Below are 19,911 nucleotides of genomic sequence, written 5' to 3' on the forward strand. Positions count from 1 at the left end.
CTACCGAGGTAATATCGTCATAATATCGTCATAAGTACTCTACCCAACTCCCTGTCTTCCAGTCTGGCTGGTGAAAACTTAAACTACTTCTGGCCCCACATGAGCTCTGGGGATTTACTTTTGCCTGTTTCTTTTTGGTGGCCTCCTTTTCCCAGCTTCAGATAACTTCCTCATACACAGGTACTGATGAGCTTTTAGTTGAAGAAATGGAGGGAACCGTCTGCACATGTCTAGAACTTTCTCTGTGATCTTTCTCCTCTCAAGGCCATGCTCTATTCTCTGTGAAGCTCTCATGTTTCCAGGACGGTGATCTGAAAATTCAACCTTAACCCCTGCCTCTTCCAGTCCTTAACTCTGTCTCTTCAACTAAGGGAGCTCTCTGTGCTCTGCCTAAGTCCCCCTTCCCTGCACTGGGACCTGGAAGCTCTGTCCAGGCAGTGCCCTGTGGCAGCCGCAGAGCTCACTCATTTTCTTGCCTTTTCTCAGAAGTCACTGTTCTGTGCTGCCTCCGTCCAGTGTCTGAAGACCATTGCATTGAATGTTTTGTCTGCTGATTTAGTTATTTAAGATGGGAGGGTAAATCCAGTCTTACTTCATCTCGGCCAGAAGCAGAAATCTTCTCTATTGTTTGAATTGTTTACCAGGAGAATACGCTCTCTTATTCCTGGGTAATATGTTAACACAATGTCAGCATGGAGTGGAGAGAGCCAGATACAGATGCCCACATTCCGTTTCCAAGAGGAAGCAGCCGGCCCCGAAGGAGGAAGGTGGATCTGACCTCAGCCTTCTCCCCAGACTCTGTCTCCCCCAGCAGCCCTCCCAGGTGGAAGCAGCCAGAGTCTCAGACTGTTCCTCTCCGTCACTGTCCAGGTGCTCGCTGGGCCCCAGGCCTCGGAGGTGTGTGGGCCCTCAGACCCCTCTGTAGGGTGTCAACCAACATGGCATAATGGATCAGAGGGATTGTCAGAGGGAAGGCCTCTGCATGGAGCCCCAGGCCCTAGTTGGATAGATTGGGAAACTGAGGCCTGGAGAGAAAAAAGGATGTAATCAAACACAGTGGCCTGAACAGAAATACAAACACTGCATGATCTCACTCATTTGCAGAATTTTAAAAAGCTGATCTCATAAAAGTAGAGAGTATAACAGCAGTTACCATGGGCTGGGGAAGGGAGAGGATTGGGGGTGTGGGGAGAGATTGGTCAACAGGTACAATATGACAATTAGCTGGGAGGAATACGTTCTGTGTTCTATTGCCCAGGAGGGTGACCACAGTTAACTGTATTGTGTTGTATGTATTAAAATAACCAGAAAAGAGGATTTTGAATGTCCGTAACCACAAAGAAATGATAAATGTTTGAGATGATGGGTAAGCTAATTACCCTGATTTGATCATTATGCAATGTATACATGTATTGAAACATCACAATGTACCCCATAAATATGTATCATTATTATGTGTCAATTAAAAATAAAAGAAAATTTTAAAAAAGCAGTGGCCTGAGACCTGCCAAGTCAAACCCAGCTGTCCTGATTCCAGCTCTTTTCCCTGCACCGAAGAGAAAAGTGATTAGGAAAAAAAGATGGACTTGTAAAAACGATAATGCTTTAAGCCCTTTAATGTGGGGTTGATAAACACATTAGCCAGCGATTAGACAAGTGAGAAAGGTCTCTGTGCTAACAGGGAAGCAGGTGACCAAGACGAAGCAAGTTACGGAACAGCGTGTCCAGCGTAACCCGTTAACATAGGCGCGTGCGCGCGCGTGTGCACGTGTGTATAGGCGAAAGGCATGTGGAAGGACATGGCCAAACCGGACAGTGGTCTGGTGGGGAAGGTGGGCCGCTGAGAGCGTTGCTGCCCTACTTCTGATCTTTCTGTGTGGTTTCCATGTCATACTGTACATGCATCACTTTTATAATCAAGGGTGAAAAAAACCAATATTACCATTTGGCAGTTTTACTCAAGCACAGGTGCATGAGGGCCGGGTAGCCCTGTCATGGGGAGGTCGAGGCTCATCTGGGATTTGGGAGGAAAAACAAAATCCCCTTTGTCCCCTGCACTGGCTTGCCCGCCTGCAGGAAGTTGTAGTTCTTAGCATCAGCCACCAGGGGGCAGCAGGGGCCCAGCCGATTCTGCAAGAGGACGGACAGCTGGGGACTTCTGAGCTGGCACGTTTGTGGGGGAGGGGACGGCAGGGCGTCGCTATTTGAAGCAGTCTCCACGCGGTGCGGGGCTGGGGGCAGAGTCCCAGGGAGAGGAGGACCAGTTACACGCTGGACAAGGGTCCTTTGCCTCAGCACAACATGGAAACTGAGGCAGAAACCCAGTCAGAACTGGACTAACGGGGCGTGGGTGCTGGGGGAGGGGAGCGGAATGACCGAGGAGAGCCAGCAGGTCCAAGTCCCTTCCTGGGACTGCTGCCACTCTGTCAGGGGGATTTCAGGATGCATGGCTCAGGGGCTGATGGGAGAAGGCACAAGGGAATCACAGGCCCATTCCAGAGGCAGCACAGGCCCAGGGGACGGTCACTGCCTCCGTGACCAGCTCACAGCTCGAGCACGTCCCTCGTGCAAGGGCCTTGCCGCCTTATCTGGCTTAGTCTTGACCATGACCCTCAGGTAGGTAGATGGACATTAGCGTTCCCATTTTACAAGGGAGAAAACTGAGGCTCAGAGAGGTGAGGTGACTTGCTTACGAAGACACTAATGAAGCTGTGATTCAGTGTCCAGTCCAGCTGGCCTGGGAGTCCTTGCCCAGGATGAGGGTGGGGAGGCAGAGAGGGAGTTCCCAGCGGGCACCATCATCCTGAGCTTACAAGGTAGGGCTTGGAGCCCAAATTGCCCCACCGTCTGCAGGAGCTGGGTGTGGAGGGCCGGGGGGTCGGGACCAACCTAGTGACCAGAGAGGGGCTGGGGGGAGGTTGAGAGGGTGGTGCGGGGGATGCCGCTCGGCCCCCAGCTCTGAGTGCTTGGGGCGGGAGGAAGGTCCCCTTCGCATCCTAGACAAAGATGGAGGATGGGGAGGGGACAGTCTTAGTACAGGGCTCCAGGAGGCTGCGGGGCAGGTGGGGAAGGGAAGGAGGAGTGTCCAGGGAGAGAAGGCACAGGTGCCTGGCCTGGCTCACTCACACAGGACACAGTGGGGACAGCTGCTCCCACCCCAAGGAGCCCCTGGGAACTTTCCAAGGACAGAGGTGGAGGGAGGGTTATGTCTCCCCTGGGGGCCTGGGCCTGGGTTCTGGCTTCCACACAGGCCTCCAGTAACCACGGGCCGTTACTAGGTGGCTCTGGGCTACTGCGGGGAGGCTAGCAGGGGAGAGGGGCCCGGGGAAGAGCAGAGAGGGCCGAGGGCAGGCCCGCGGCTGCCTGTCTGGGAGGGCCGTACAGCCGCAGCAAGCAGCAGAAGGCGGGGATTAGACCCTGGGCCTGCTATACCCTGGGGGTCGGAGGTGGGGAGTCTGGGAGGGGGCAGGGAGGGGCTCTGCCCCTGCTACCTCTCTGAACCTCAGCTTCTCCGTCTGTAAAATGGGACTCATGGTTCTACCTACCTCACAGGTTTGTTGCAGGGATCAAAAATGACGATGTGTGTCGGTCACTAGCACAAGGGTTGTCACCCCAGGGGGCTCAAGGGACGTTGGCCGTAACTCTCCTGTACTTGTCTGTTCCGCCTTTAACAACCCGACCCTGTGCCAGCCCACACCGGACACGGGAGATGCAGAACGAGGCCGAGCAGTCCCCCTAGAGGAGGCAGCCGGGATGTTGGAGGGACACGGGGGACCTGGCCCCCTCTGCCCTGGGGCACCTCCTTGGCCTGCTCACCTCTGAGCTCATCTCCTGCCCAAGAGTGGAAACAGATGCAAAAGCGGAGAACGTAGAGCAGCAGATCCCAGGCGCCCGCCTGCAGCCCGTGTTCTGGATTGTTTGAAAACAAAGCCCAGGTGTTGTCTCATCTCACCCATAAATACTCCAGAATCTAATAGATGATGATATTTGTCACCTGATCCCAATGCCATTATGGCACCTAACAACATATAAATTCTCTCAACTTTGCAGAGCATGAGGTCGGACTCTGGCTCACCGTGTTGGGCTGAGGGCGGGGGCGGGGGTCTCTTAGCTACCTGGGGTCCTCAGCTCCTGGGAAGGACTCGTGGCCTGTGGGGAGGGACATGGGCAGAGTCACATGCCGTCCTTCACCCTTCGGGGCAGGAGTGTCCTCGCTGGAGCGTCCTCGCAGGCCGAGAGGGCTTGGGAGCGGCCGCCCTTGGGGCACGGCTGGTGGTCGCTTCGAGGGCTGCAGGGGGTGCGCCTTCCAGATGGGAGGGGAGCCCGGGCCTGCCCCCAGGACTCCCGCCGTGCCGTGGCTGTGCCTGCGTGTGGGTCGAGTGTGGGAGCGTGTGAATACGTGTATGCTTGAGTGTGTGTGAGTGGGGCTGTGTGGGAACGTGTGAACGGGCGTGAGAGTACGTGTGAGCCTGTGCGGGTGTGAGCGTGTGTCGGGCGGGGCAGGCGAGCAGGTGGCCTCTCACATCCCCACAGGCATCCAGCCCCGGGACAAATGGTGGGAGAAGTGTGGAGGCCCAGGGACAGTCTGTTCCTGGCTCCTGGCTCTGGCCACGGCTCTGGGGGGACAGCCAGGACGCCTGACTCTGGAGAGGTGGTGAGCCCACCCCAGCCCTTGCCCCCGGCATCAGGGCTCCTCCCTGGGCCCAAACCCTCCGGGCGGAAGCTGGCTCAGGGCTCCGGGCACGGCCGGGAGAAACGCTGACGGGTAGCGGTTTGCTGAAGGCTGAACAGGGGGTGTCGGGATCAGAAACAGCAGACTGGAGGCCACAGGGCGCAGGGAGGACCCCATGTGCCAGTCCGAGGCGCAGGGCCCTCCCCGGGCCTCAGCTTCTCCACCTGCCGTGTTGGGGTGTTGTTCCCTGGCCTGGCTCCTGCCGGGACTGTTAGGAGGCCGGAAAGTCGGGAGAGACTTGGGCCTGTCGCCGGGCCTGGCCCCTGGTGGGAGGAACTTCACCACCGCAGTGGGGGCCAGTGGGGAGAGAGGCGCCATCACTGTGCTGTGTGCGGGCACTGAGCGGGGGTCCACCGCAGCACTCCGTGCGTCCTGATTGCCCCCAGCTTACAGACGAGGACACTCGGCTCCGTGTCACACCTTGTCCGGGTCACCTGAAGGGGACCCTGGGCTCCCAGACGTTCTGGCTGAGGGGGCTGGGCACCCCCGGCCTGGTCTCCCTTCTCAGTGTCGGGAGCAGGTGTGCCGCCTTTGCAGCTCTCTGTCCCGGCCCCGCCTCTAATGCACCACACTGGGAAGTGAAAACTCCAGGTTCAAATCCTGGCTCTGCCACCTGCCTGCTGGGTGGCCTCAGGCAGCACCTTCCCTTCTGGGGGCCCCAGCTGCAGGCCAGAGCCGGGCTGTGCTCTCTGGGTCCCCTGACACCCTTTTCCCCAGTGGACTCCTGGGTCCCCAGCAGCCGCTGCCTGCAGACACGGGCACTGAGTCCAACCGGAAATCCTTCCTGTCCAGGGGAATTACTGGTTTCCACGGCTCCCGGAGATGTCGAAATGCAGGCTGTATTTGCCTTGGGTTTGTTTTCTTTCCACAGAAAACAAAACAAAACAAACACACAGGCGCTTGCACACTGACACACACAAAGTCAAGGGCAGATGATGGAACAACCTTGAAGCCCCAGCCTGGGCACACAGAGGGCGCTCAGTTCTCGCCTGGGTGCCTGCCGGGTGAGCAAATGAGCCCAGCGTCCTGGGTTCGAGGCCCGCTCCCCTCCGACTCGCCTGTGAGATCTCCGGCAAAATGTTTCTGCCTGGGCCACAGACAAAGGGAGGAAGAGATGCACATGCCCTGGGCCCCACCTGGGTGCCAGGCAGTGGGCTGAGTCTTGTGTTCACTGGGCTGTTTTGCCAGCACAATATCCCCGAGGGAGCTGGAGCTCAGAGAGGCAGGGCAAGCTGCTCCACGTCACACAGCTGGAGGAGGCAGGCTGGCCTCGCAGCATTGCTCGGAGACAGACTTGGGGCTCCGGTCCTCGGATCTGCCTGGGGAGAGTGACACCCCTCCCCAGGCTGCTGGAGAACTTGGTGGCGTGGCAGAGTGCCCGCTACAAGGGAAGCTCTCAGGGGGGTCATTCTGTCCTCCTCTGACTCTGCCGGGGGTGGGCCCCCTCTCCACTCTCCTGCTGTGCTCGATGGGCGCCCACCTGCATCAGGCTGACTCCGGTCCTGCCTGCCATTTCCCACCCGAGGGCAGGTACCGGAGGGGAATCTTTACGCCAATAAGCAGGACAAGTTTTGGTGGCTTCAGGGATTCACTCTGCACCCCAAATAAGACAAGAGGTCCTGCTTCTGGACTCAGTGATCTCTGTTCCTGCCTGTCACCCCCTTGCCCCATCCGTGGTCCCTGACCCCAAGGCCTGGCACTTATTTTCTCTGCTCCATCTCACAGGCTGCAGTCGGGAGGCATGGGCCGGCCCACAGACACATGCTCCGACCTACACACTATTTAAAAATTCAATGAACTGGTTGCCAAATTTAAAATGTGAACAATTTCACGTAACAACTGGGGCTTCCAGCTTTCCTCTCCCCTCTTCCCCACCCCAGTGGGGTGGAAGTGAGGCTGCCCATCAGCCTCCTCACTGCATCACCATCAGCCCCACAGGAACACGTGGGACCATCTTCAAGCGCAGCGCTGCTCAACTTTGGATGTGCAATGGACTGACCTGGGGGCTTTAAAAGTCCAAGGACACACGCAGACCAATTCCTCGGCCTCTCTGGGGTGGGACCAAGGCTTTGGTGTTTTTAAAAGCCCCTGAAAGATTGAGAAAAACAAGAGCACTGATCCTGGGCGGAAGGACTTCGGAGGCAGGTGGAGAACTCTGAGGGCCTTGCTTCGCCGTGGCTCCTGTCTGCGGCCTCAGCGAGAGCCCCCACCTCGTGACAGCCCAGCCCCGTCCTGGCCCTGCTCTCTCTCCCCTGAACGCTTCAGTGCGTTCACTGTGTGATGTCCCGTGTCTGGGACCCAAATCCTGAACGCGGCCAAGTGGGCCACGCGTGAGCAGCAGGGGGTGAGGCCCAGGGCTGCCGTCCGAGGAAGATTCACGCCTATATATGGTTACCCGGGAGCCCCACCATACAGCTAAGGAGTGACCTAATCTGCCGACAATCTCACCCAGTCTGGGGCCCGACTCGGGGAGGGCCCTCGCCCTGGAGGGAGCATCCACTGGGGGCTGAGGGGCTGAGGGGCTGGGAGGGGGCAAATCAACAGTGTGGCGGCCGGGCAAGGGCAAGATGGCCCAGACCCATGGGAGCTGGAGGGCAGCCCCACGCCCCCCACCCCACCCCACCCCGTTCCAGCCTCTGCAAAAACATCCAGCCTCCTCCTGACGCCCTGCACTCTGCATAAACAAGAAAACCTGTGAGCCTCTTTTGCTTTTAAAAGTCATTTTAATACAGCATAAAAAGGCTATATTGCTATAGGCAAGCCGTATACAGATTCTCCAGGAATAAGGCACACAACGGAATGCCACCCCGAGGGCAGCCCTCGGAGAAGTCGGGAGCTTCACCCCGTCCCCTCCAAGCTGGGCCCACGGGTTCTGTTTGTCTTTTTAGCTGGACTCACACGTAGTAACAGACACAGACACGGACAGGGTCACCACACAGGGGTGGAGGAGGTCGCACAGCGAGGTTGGCAGCCCCACTGCCACCAGCCCCCAGAGGGGGACGGCTCGGCCACCCTGCTGACGGCCAGAACACCCCACACTTCAGGGTTAGTTGTTGCACTGGGCTACGATGTAGTGAGGTTGGATTAAATATTCGTCTGGAGTAGACTCGAGTCTATTAGATGCTGGAGGGCTCTGGTTGACACATCCAAGTTCAAGGAGCACGGCCCCGAGGCCTGGTTAAGATGGCAAAGCTCCAACGGGGGCGTGGAGAAGTCTGCCCCCCGCCTCCTCTTCCCTCCTGTGGCCTTGCCGCTGGGAAGCCCCCGACCAGGCCAAGGGGCTGGCAGAGCGCAGAGGGGCTGGTGAGTCCAATGTGTCCTCTCCCCTTTGCCCACTCCCTGCCCCCCTACAAAATTAATAAATCCACAATAACAAGATAATAAAAAGAAGGTGCGAGGGAATGGGTTATATTGCTATGTCTGTTATCCTCCGCAGAAGAGGCACCATTCCCTTTTTCGCTATGTATCTAATAATAGCTTCCCTTTCAAAAGGCAATACTTTCCAAAATACACATATGTATAAATACAAGACAAGAACATATTAATAAGTCTAAACACTTGAATAATAGGCTGGCTACTTAATACTGATATTTTCATCCAAGGAAAATAACACAGAATAACAACAATATGGCTTAAAGAATTGCAAAGATTTGTTTTTCTCATCAGAATTATGTACCAACTTCATATAATATCTATGTAGACAATATTTCCTTCTTAATGTAGTTCAGATGCATACTTTTTACAGACCAAAGCATAGCAAAAAACAAACAAAAAAACACCCAAAATCCAATAACAGGAAAAAGAGAAAAGTTCTCACTATAAATATTTTCTCGCAGCTCAACCAGAAGGTTTGCAAAAATACTTCCAGAAATCTTTGCTTGATATTCTGTTACCCTCCTGAAAGTTCTGAAGTTTTAAAAAATGCCACCCTTTTTGTTTGTTTTTTTAAAATCTCAAAAATCAAGCAATTATATTTTTCTTTTCTTTTTCTTTTTTTAAAAAAAGGCCCTCAAATATATACAGACGAAAATCACGGTGAAGATTTTTCGGGAGAAGCTACCAAATTCAGTGTTGTGAGAAAAGTTGGTAACCATGCAGAAATTTTAACATCTATGAATTTTTTTTTTTTCCAAAATACACACACATAGTATTTTTTTTTTAAAAAAAGGAATTCTGTGTCAAGTATAACTCAAAATAAATACAAATTCACATGTAGAACTATTGAATACTTCATATGGGGTAAACACCATTATCTCCCAACTAGATCACTAGATCTACTAACTGCAAGCGATTGTCCCTTTTGAACATACTAAAACCACACACCTTCTTGTCCCCTGGGCTTCCAGGCCCTCTGAGCACTTCAATCTCACAGCACCCAGCCTGGACAGCAGTGGCTTTGCTGACCACAGACAGCTCCCAAATTCAGCCAGAACAGAGCTGGGGGTGGGGGGGGCCGCACTGTGGAAGGGTGGCCTCAGGAGGGTGGGCACAGCCCCCGAGGTGGCCGACGATGCAGAGATGGAAAGGCGATGGCCACCTGCTGGACAAGCCCACTGAAAGGACACTTGGGAATGATGTCCTACCTCCTGTTGGCCCGAGTATGGACAGCCCTGGCTTCCAGCGGTCTGGAGCCTGGCTTCTTTTTAGGGTGTGGGCGTCCCCCATCTTTGCAGCCCTGTTGGCAGGCCCCAGGCAGCCTTGGGCCAAGGTGTCTGAGTGGGGCCAGGTCCCTGGAAGGGTTGGGACAAGCACACTGCCCACCACGGTGAACATTCTCTTTAGAAACGCGGTAAGATGGCTGTCAGTGACAGCTTCTCTTCGGTGCAGAAGCCTTGCTCCCCTCGCCACCCTGGAGAGGAGCAGCGGGCCCGGGGAGTCCGCAGGGGCGGTCCCCAGCGTGGCAAGGGTGGTAGTCTGCTGCCCAGCCTAGAGCAAATACACCTTTTTCAAGTGCTCAGAGGGTGTGGGCCCCCAAACCTACCCTGCAGCGCCCGGCTGCAGATGCACTCACTCCGTCTTTTCAACTCTCTCCCTGGACCCCTGGTTAACACTTCACTGTAACTCCTCAGCTGTACAAAGCATCTTCATTTGAAAACAAAAGGCAACTGGGCACCAGGTGGGTGTCCTTGAGCCACGGTAAACACTGAATTTCAGGCCTATATTGCGGTCTGATCCCCCCCCCCACCCCCAGAGGCATAATGTTGGGGCAAAATCAAGCGACCCAGTCCCGACAGCGGGTTCTCTCCATCCCCTGGGAGAAAGGAAAGAGGCTGCGACAACAGAAGGGGCTTCTCATCTGGGGGAGAGAGAGGAGCGTGTGCTCCTGCCTGCCGCCAGGACAGTGGCTCCCCGACCATGCCGTGTGCCAAGAGGCCTCTCTGCTCCCTTGGGAGGTAGGAAATCATTGTCCCCATCTTACAAATGAGAGGTTCTGTAGCTTGTCCCAGGGTCCCATGTGAGGGGCTGGGGGCCTAGGTGAGGAGGGGGCATCCTTTTCCATTTCTGTAGGGGTGGAGGATGACAAGCAGAGCTCGGGCTGCAGAGGGTGGGGGCAGGATGTGGCATCCCTCAGCCTGACCTCCTAAGTGACTAATGGAGGGGTCATGGTGTGACACCTGGCACCTGGGAGGTTTCTCCCTCCATCCTGGGTGAAGCTCCCCAAACAGAGCTCTCTGCTCCAGGAGACGGCACCAGCCACCCTGAGTCCCAGAACATCAGGACTAGTGTCATGTTCTCACCTAACTAATGGGGAAACTGAGGCCTGGAGATGAAGTCTTTGCCCAAGGTGACACAGTGCGTCGGCAGCAGGGCCAATTGAGCCGAGGTCTTCAGAACATCAGGCCTGTGTCCTTCCTGCCAGAGTGGCTTCCACGCTGGGCCCCACAACCTTGATTGGGTTGTGGCCCCCCAGTGTGGGTGGGAGGCAGAGTCGGGGGAAGGGAGTGGGCCTGGCAAACCCGAGCCAGTGGGAAGAGCGTCTGGTGGGGGTCGTGGGAGGTGCCGCCGGTGTTCCCTGGGACACATCTTGGAGCACTGTCCTGTCTGGGTCCATGGGGATGGGGGGGGCAGCACCCAGGTGCAATGCCAGTGGCATCAGAGGCAGTCAAGGTTTGGGGCTTGGCGAGGGCAGGGGACAGAGAGGCCCCTCCTCAGCAGCTGTGGGGACAGATGGCCACTTGCCACGATTGCTGACTTAGAAACACAGGGGTTTCTGAGAGCGGCTTTCCGCGCAGGGCAAGCCGGAAGGCGCAGGGTGGGAGAAGGGGGCCTGGCTGGTCTCGGGGAGACGGTGCCCTGCAGGCTTTGGGATTCACAGTAAATTTAGTGCACTTGTGGCCAATACAAGGCTGCTCACCCCAAAGGGACTCTCAGAGGAGAGCCTGCGGGGGACACCGAGGACTTTGTGGGGTCCTGGGTGCTGGCCTCTGCTCAGCTTTGTCCCTTTCCCAGAGACCCCAGGCCCACCTGCAAAGAGCCCCAGAGACCCTGCCTTCTCTGGCCTGTGGGGGCAGCAATGTCAGTAACACTGTTTGTCAACACACATGAGACAAGGACCCTAAGCTCCCCCCTGCCCAGCCCTCCGGCCTGCGAGGACGCTCCACGCACAGGGGGACACACAGCCCCTCAGAGCAGCACAGGGGAGTGGTGTCTCCTCGGGCTGGCGGGAGGGGGCGGTGGGTGCGGGCGGGCGGGCGGCCGGTCACTGCACGCGGCGGCAGTAGTAGCCCAGGACCTTGCACTTCTCACAGAGGTGCTGCGGGTGCTCCTTGCTCTGGTCAGACACGTCCAGGCCATCGGGCTTCTCCAGGGGTCTCTGCAGAGAGAAAGAGGAAGGGGGCCCAAGGCGGGTGGAGAGAAAGACACACACACAGAGACAGAAGAGGGGGGGCCCAGACAGCAACAGAGACACACGTCCACACGAGACAGACAGACAGAGAGAGAGAGAGCGAGAGGACACTTGCGGTCAGAGGCTGCCTGGGCCGGGGCGCCAGGGCCCTGCTGCTCTTGCCTGTTTGCAGGCATCCGTGTCCCGGCGGCACAGGCTGGGGCCCTGGGCTGGGGACAGAGCTAGGGAGGGAGTCCTGTGCCCAGAACCCTCTGCCCCAGTACTCTTGGAGCGGCCACCACCTGAAGCTCGCAGAAGTCCAGGATAGAGGCAGGACACGGGTGCAGGGTGTCCAGACGAGGACACTGAGGCCCAGAGCAAGGCAGACCCCGAGTCCCGGTATCCAGTGCTTCTGGCCACATGTCACTCTCGAGCCTGCTCATGCTGCCTCAGGATTCAAGGGCAGCTTAACCTGGGCACAGTCAGCGCTTCAGCATGTGGCACGCGAGCTGCTAGCTCCGTGAGGTCAGCAGTGGGGTTTTTAAGTGACCCCACATCCCAGGGCCGGCCCAGCGCCTGCCTACAGGAACGGAAACTCAGTTTTCTGACAGGGAAACTGAGGCCCAGAGAAGGAAGGTGACTTGCCAGGCCTGTTATGGCACTCGCTGACTGTGTGGCCTCAGGGAGCCTCGGTTTCCACATCTGTAAAGTGGGCCATTTATAGCACCTCGTACGCAAGGTACAGGAGGCCCCGGAGAGAAGTCTGGATGTTTGTGACCTGGACAGTGCTGGGCAGGACAAGCACATTTCTGCTGGGCAGGGAGCTTCCCGCTCCCTGTTTCCCTCCTTTCCTGGCTCTCGAGAGCCGGCAGAGACTTGTTTCTCTGCAGAATTTATGGCAGCCATGAGGAACACCTCCTGCGCAGACGGTTTCTTGGCTGGCTCACAGAGACGTTGCTTTCTCTCCCGCCAGAGGCCCTGCCCGCAGAAGGTCCCCTGCACAGACTTGGGGGGGACTCAAAGGAAGGTGGTCGGGGCCAGCTGGGAGCCACATGCTGAGGAAAGGGCGGCAGGAACAACAGCTGGGGTGGGGTGAGGGGACGGTGGAGGCCGACCCTAAACCAGGACAGCTGGGCAGGGCCGCTGAGGGTGAGTGCTGTCCTGGCCCCAAGCAGACACTCAGAGTAGTCTGGGGAAGAGTCAGAAGGTTCTAGAAGGCAAGGAGGGGGACTGTGGGTGGGCAGGATTCTGATCCAGGGGTCATAAAACCCATCCCTGAGCTTCCAGCCTTGAAGACACAAAACAAAGGCCTGGCTTGTCCTTTGTGGATAGGTGACCAAGGGCAGGCACCTCGGGGGCTTTCAGCGTGTCCTGAAGACTATTCTGGAAAATTCTTCTGCTGGTGTCTTCTGCAGTGTCTGCACAGGACGCAGCATCACTGCAGTCAGACAGAGCTTTGCATGCCAGCTCTGCCACCTATCAGCCGAAGTCTTTTGGGCAAGATCTTTCTCCTCTAGAACCTCAACTTGCCCTTGTGTAACCTGGGTGGGAGGTTAATATTCACTATCTTTTTTTTTTTTTTTTTTGAGACAGAGTATTGCTCTGTCATCCGGGCTATAGTGCAGTGGCATCATCATAGCTCACAGCAACCTCAAACTCCTGGACTCAAGCGATCCTCCTGCCTCAGCCTCCCAAGTAGTTGGGACTACAGGCATGCGCCACCATACCTGGCTGATTTTTCTATTTTTAGTAGAGACAGGGTCTCGCTCTTGCTCAGGCTGGTCTCCAACTCCTGACCTCAAGCGATCCTCCCGCTTCAGCCTCCCAGAGTGCTGTGATTATAGGTGTGAGCCACCACACCGGGCCTAATATTCTCTATCTTTTTCCTAGTTTTTTTGTTTCTGTCTGTGTGGTAGAGAGAGAAGTAAGTGGGACGATTGTCTTAAAGCACTTTATAACCCAAAGAGCTCTGCAAGATTTAGCAATTGCAGTGTGACCCTTAGCAAGTCCCTTAACCTCTCTGTGCCTCAATTTTCTCCTTCATAAAATGGGGCTAATAAGAGTACCTACTTGATACGGTTGCTGTAAAGAGTGAAAAGTTAATCTACGCAAGCGATTAGAATAGCACCTGGCACAGAGAGAGTGCTCGAAGTGTTGGGCAGTACTAATATCATGAATTATGACCATTATGACATAGGGTTAGGGGCAGGCTGTGGGCAGGGGAACGAGCCGAGTCCCTGTGGAAACACTCCCGCCACATCCTCACCAGGCCCCCTCCTTGGCTCATCTGAGCCGCGCCCGCTCCTCGGCCATGACCCTCCTGGACTTCCCCAGGGGTCCTGGCCCCACCGCTCAGCCCTGCTCAGCCTGCCCTGGGTGGGGAGCTCGGGGAGCTGTCACGGAGGGAAAACACACAGCAGCTGGGACTGATTGCCACCGAGGGCCACCCCCACCCCCTGCAGCAAGGCAAAGCCCATTAGTGTTTTCTTCTCCTGGGGGACAGGGCTGGCAGGGGGAGGCGCAGCTGGAGCCTGACAGGAAACAGATGTGGCAGGGGCGGGAGCAGCGGGGAAGTGGAGGGTTCTCAGGAGAACGATGCCGGGCAGGTCAGAGCTCGGGGGCAGGAGAAATAAACCAGCCCCTCTCCACCACGGGGCGCCAAGGGGAGGGGCTCGGGAGCACCCCCTCTCAGCTCTTCAAAGGCTCCTGACTGCTCGGGCACCACCCCACACCCCTCCCCAGCTTGCAAGCCCAGGAGAGGAGACTGGGAGGCGAGAGACCTGGGTCACAGGACTCCTTGATGCCCGCTGGCTGGGTCACCTGCTCAAGTCACACATCCCCTAGGGGCCTCAGTGTTCCGATGCACACAGTAGATGTTCAACAAACATCAGCTAAACAACTGGGGGAGGAGACGAGCAGAACCAGATGCTCTGGAAAGATCCTCCAGTTGAGTCCTTAGAGACCCCAGTCCGGAGTATGGGGATGGGGGATGGGGTGGGACTGAGCTTGGCAGGATGGAGACCACGGGGCAGGTGCGGCCACTGCCAGTCTAGGGATGGCGGTACAAGCCAGGAATGGGCCTGGCTTCCTGGGAGGGACACAGTGAGAAGCCCTGCGCTGCCACCTGCTAGGACAATGTGGGGGCAGAGGCCTGGGAGGCTGGAGCCACTGCAGGGAGTCAGTGCCCACAGGCCTTGGGTGCAGGGGTTGGGCCTGCTTCTCTGCTTAGGTCACAGAGGGAGCGAGAGTCCCAAGAACCGAGCCCCCAAGCCTGTCAGCACAGAGCCAAGCAGCCCCCAGACGTGAGGCCCTGCAGAAACCAGGCTCTTCCCGACTCCTCCCCCCTGCCAGCCACCGTGGCCTGCCCTCCCTCTGCGTTCCTCCCTCTGTGGCCACTCATGTGCCCCCTTCCAGTTCCACGCTGCCCTCCAGCCCCAAACGCAGTCACTCTTCATGAATCCAGTTTCTCTACTGACCTGGGGTAAATCACTTACACCCCTGTGCCTCAGTTTCCTCCTCTGTAAAATGGGGAAACAACAGAGCTGACCTCATGGGGTGGCTGAGAGGATGACAGGTACAAAGCCTTAGAGGAGTGCCTGGCAGCGTGGCTGAGCACATTGCCGCAGCGTGCCCAGGTCATATGTGGCCGGGCTGGGACACAAACCCAGGCCTGGCTGGCCTCAGGGCCAGGCTCCCAACAGTTCTGTAGACTGTCTCCAAACACAGGTGCAAGTTCAGCTCAGAGGTCCCAAGTCCCACCTGGGGACCTGGGGGACAGCGTGTGGCCTGTTGAGGCTGTGGGTTCCCTACCTGTGAAATGGGATGAGAACCTCAAGAGTGAGGGGAGAACACACACAGGGAGCTTATGCAGGAGGCTCAGCTAAGGCACCTGGCAGGTGGCCACCACTGTGGCAGGCCAGGATTCCTCCGGATGCCAAGTGCTGACCCTTCTGACTAACCCTGTCTCTTCAGGTAGGGAGGGAGCTCCCGAAGGCCTGGCAGCCCGTGACCTGCACCCTCCGTCCGTGCCTGCCTGGGCCTGGCCGCAGAGGAGCCCTCAAGGAAGTCTGTCCAGCAGGAGGACGAACGAACCCTCCCAGTCACCCCAGCAGGATAGAGACCAAATTCTGAGCCTGGCCTCCCAGCTAGCCAGAGGGAGCCCCATGGACGCCATGCCTGGGGGGCTGCCCTCCTCGCTTTGCACTGCTGCTCCCCTCCCCCGCCCCCCTTTCCCGCTTACTGTCCCTCCCCCACCAGAGCCCAGCCTTACATCACTTCCCCAGGGAGCCTTCCCGTAGCTCCCAGAGCCCCCTCCCCCAACCCTCCCGCCCCCTCCCTCCCCACTGCTCCTGATACTTCTTGGTGACCCAGCACACCCCGGGAGGCCCCCCAGCCCGGCTCCTCAGTTCCCCGACTACCTCATCGGCAGTGACCACCTGATCAGCCACACCCTGGACTCGGTCTTCTCCAGACACCACCCACCGCTGCCCCCACCTCCTCTCCTTCCAGCCCACCCGCCCCGGCACATCCCCCCTCTCTATGGGGCCCCTCGGTCGACCTTCCCCACCATTGAGCTGACACCCCAGGATGACGCGCATGATCCTCACACTTTTAGATACGCCAACTCCCAGCACCTTCTCTCTGGAACACTCTTGCACCTAACCTCGCCCACGGACCCTCCTGTTCACTGGGTGTGGCCCGTGTAGTGAGCAGCGCTTGGGAAAGTCACAGCACTGGGCTGACGTCTTCAATGGCATCAGGGTCACAAACCACCCAGACCCGGAACGTGCAGGCAGCCGGGCGCAGCCTCGCTCGTGCTCTGCTTCCTTGCGGACCTTCCTCAAGCTCCCCTCGCCCTACTCGTTTCTCTACCTGAGAACCTTCCTCTCATTTCACTGCGAAACAGAAGCCCTGGATATGAGGTTCTTCTCTGCCCCGTCAAACCCACAAACCTCCCTAATTATCCCCCTCCCTCCTGTGCCCATGGGAAGGCATCGCCCCTTTTGTCCCTGCATGTCACCCTTCTGTTTCCTTCCAGGCCATTCTCACCAGCCTGCACTGTGCTCCGGGCTCTGCCGTCTTCACAGCACCCGGCCCAAGGCCTCCTGCCCTGCCCCGGCCACTGCTGTGGTCCCGTCCACACTCACACCCCCTCGAGAGAGTGGACAGTGAGGCGTTCCCTCTGCACCCAGATCCAAACAAGGCTCCCGACACTGCTCCACGGACGCCGCCCCGGCCAACAGGTCAGCCGTCAGTGGACATCTCCACTCTGGCCTGACCTGCCAGGCACCAGCTTTCGTGCTTCTTAAACCTCGTTGTAGTTCAGCAAGTTCCTCGGATAAAAGTGATGCTCCCCAAAGTCTGAGGACCATCTCTTTATCGCTAAGTCTCCAGGGCATGCCTCTGTGGTCATTATACCTAACATCTTAGCACCGACCAGCAACCCACGCTCGCACAGCGCTCCCCGCGCCGCTGCGACTTCCAGGACCCCACCCTCCCTGCGTCTCCCTGTCTGACCACTGAATGCTTAGTCTGCGGAATCCCTCTTTGTCCGCAGTCCTTCTGCAGGAAATCACGTCCATTCCCTAAATACCTTCAGGTCAATGGTACTCAATTATGCGTGCACACCCTGCCTTCTCATATGAGCATCACAATAACACGTCCACTGCCTCCTTGACATCTCTGATTTTACTGGCATCTCAAATGTAACGTGTGTATCAGAGGCTTCTATCTCCAATACCTGCATCCCATCTGCCACGCCTCCAGCCGCGGCTGCCCAGCTCAGGAACAACCGCCTCCACCCACTCAGGTGCTTCAGCCTGCAGGGAGATGCTACTCCGGATCCCTGCCCTTCCCTCACCCTCCACCACCAGTCTGGGGGCACTTGGTGTTGGATCTAGCTCCAGAGCCGCCGCCTGAGCTCAGCCCTCTCCCAGCTTGTATGGGGACTACGCTAATGGCTCTCCCACTTGTCCTCCCACTTTCAGTCTCTCCCCCTCACACCTGGACTCATCTCTGCACACAACCAGAGGAACTAAGATGAGGCTGAAAGCCCTGCTGCTCCTTGGCCCCTCGAGTGGCCCCCAAGGCTCTGGCGATCACCTGTGCAGCTCCCCCCCTCGTTCCTCTCGAGCCACTCTCCTGCTCCCTCACCGAGCGGTGGGCCTTGAGCACCCCAAGTCCTTACAACCTCAGGGCATTTGCACTCCTGTGCCCTCTTCCTAGAATGGCCGCCCTCCCCACTTGTGACTGGGGGCCTAGGTCCCCACCCACCCAGGTCCCCGAGTCAATGTCAGCTGCTCTGAGTGGCTTTCCCTGCAGCCTGCTTCAGGTGGGGCCTCCCTAGGATGAGGTGTCTCAGCCCTGTCCTGTCCCTGTGTACTGTGCCTGGTGCACGGCCCTCCCTACCATGAATATGTGCCGTCTAGACGGGTAAAGGAATGAAATGCACGCTTCCTGCTGCTTCCTGCTGCCCTCACATCCCTGTTTGTCTCACAACAAGCCCCCACCCCTCCACATTAGCTTAAAAATCCCCCTGGGCTCCCTGGGCTCCCTGGGCTCAGGCTCCTGGTGCAGTTGCCACTTCATCCGCCCTCCCTTCCTGGGGACATGGGCTCTCTCCCTCTCCCCTATTTCAGATGAGACAGGGGGAGAAAGGCCAACTTGGAGAGCTCTGGCCTCATGCTTATCATATGAGGGGTACACTGAGGCCCAACAAGGGAACAGCCACCCTCCTGCGGTCTGTCAGAGAAGGCCCCCCACCCCCGGCTCACCTGTTTGTGTGGGTACACGTTGATGTGGCATTTGATGCACTCCTGCCCCATGTTGGCCCAGGAGTTCCCACTCATCCATTTTCTCTTGCATTTGGGACACTTGTACTCGCCAAAGCAGCGCTTCTTGCCCTGGTACGGAGTCAGACCCTCGCCTTTGGGGCGTGCCTGGAGGACAGGAAGCAAACACAGAAGATTGGGGTCTAGAGGCCAACATGATGCCCCCATGGAGTCCCCTTGCCCTCTGCCTTCAGTCCTCATCCTGTGTCTCTGTGTGCAGGCACCTTTTGTCCCCTGTCCAGGGTCACCCCCAGAGCATACACAGGAATCCCAAGGCTAGGAGACCTGCACAGGGGATGGACAACAGAGGAGGTGGTGGGTGGCATTCATCTCTTTTAGATTCAAGGAGTGAGATACTCAATGGTGCCTGGGAGTTACTCTTATTTATTTATTTATTTATTTGGGTAGAGATAGGATCTTGCAATGTTGTCCAGTCTGGTCTCAAACTACTGATCTCAAGCGATCCTTCCGCTTCAGCCTCCCAAGTAAGCCTACTTGGATTACAGGCATGAACCACCGCACTCAGCTAGGAGTTCCTTCTTTAACTCAGATGTTATAAAGGGACAGTTGGCAGTGGCATGGACCTGCACACAGGTGCTCTTTGGCCCACACAGCATTGTGGTTTAAATGGTTATTGAAGAGGCAGCACAGGCACAGAAACTGGTGTGCAATGAAAATGAGTCTCCCCTGCACCCAGACACCGGCTCTCCTACCAGGAGGCCATCTGTTTCCTTCATACCACCCCGAAGGTGTGCTCTGCATTTACAAATGAATAAAACACATACATTTGTACATACATTCTTTCCTTTCCCTTATGCAAATGGAAACAGAGTATACATCTGGTTCTGCATCTTCCATTTTTTATGCAGCATTATTTTTAAAGATAAGATCAAATTACCACAGCCCCACCCCCACATACTGCAGGTATACCAACTTAATACTCCATACCCTCATCAACAGAGATTTCGTTATTGCCAATCTAAAAGGTCGAAAATCTTCTCAGAGTAGCTTTGACTTGTATGGCTTTTATTATGAGCAAGAGAAAATTTTCCATGCATTTGAGAATCATTTATGTCTCCTTTGTGAACAGTTTGTTCATATCCTTTGTAATTCTTTTTTTCCTGAGGGGTTTGATATTTTTCTTGTTGATTTGTAACTGTACTTTATATATTGAAGAAACTTGCTGTCTCCTGCACAGTGTTTTTTTTAAACAGCTTTATTGAGATATGGTTCATATATCCTACATTTCACCCATTAAGTGGACAAATCAATGGTTTTTAGTATATTTACAGAGTTGTACAACCATCATCACAATCTAATTTTAGAATACTTGTGTCACCCCCAAAAAGTAGCCCTGTGCCCATTAATAGTCACTCCCCATCCTATCCCCACCTCCTCACCCCACCCAGTTCTAAGCAACCATGAATCTACTTTCTGTCTCCATGGATTCCCCTATTCTAGATATTTCCTATAAGCAGAAACATTCAATATTTGTCCCTTTGTGTCTGGCTTCTTTCACTCAG

At 56.4% G+C, this 19,911-nt stretch overlaps 1 protein-coding gene across 1 annotated transcript in view; it reads right to left on the minus strand.

Moving 5' to 3' along the window:
- Window positions 1–7,442: 7,442 nt before the first annotated feature.
- Window positions 7,443–19,911, minus strand: part of ZCCHC24 (zinc finger CCHC-type containing 24) — a 59,930-nt gene continuing 47,461 nt past the window's right edge. The window contains exons 3-4 of the mRNA XM_069460764.1: window positions 18,332–18,496; window positions 7,443–11,546 (exon numbers count right to left, since the gene is read on the minus strand). Of these exons, the coding sequence (XP_069316865.1) occupies window positions 11,433–11,546; window positions 18,332–18,496 (279 nt within the window). The 3' untranslated portion in view covers window positions 7,443–11,432. The remainder of the gene's footprint in view (window positions 11,547–18,331; window positions 18,497–19,911) is intronic.

The sequence above is a fragment of the Eulemur rufifrons genome, chromosome 28 (genome assembly GCF_041146395.1).
Source record: "Eulemur rufifrons isolate Redbay chromosome 28, OSU_ERuf_1, whole genome shotgun sequence".
NCBI classification, from domain to species: domain Eukaryota; kingdom Metazoa; phylum Chordata; class Mammalia; order Primates; family Lemuridae; genus Eulemur; species Eulemur rufifrons.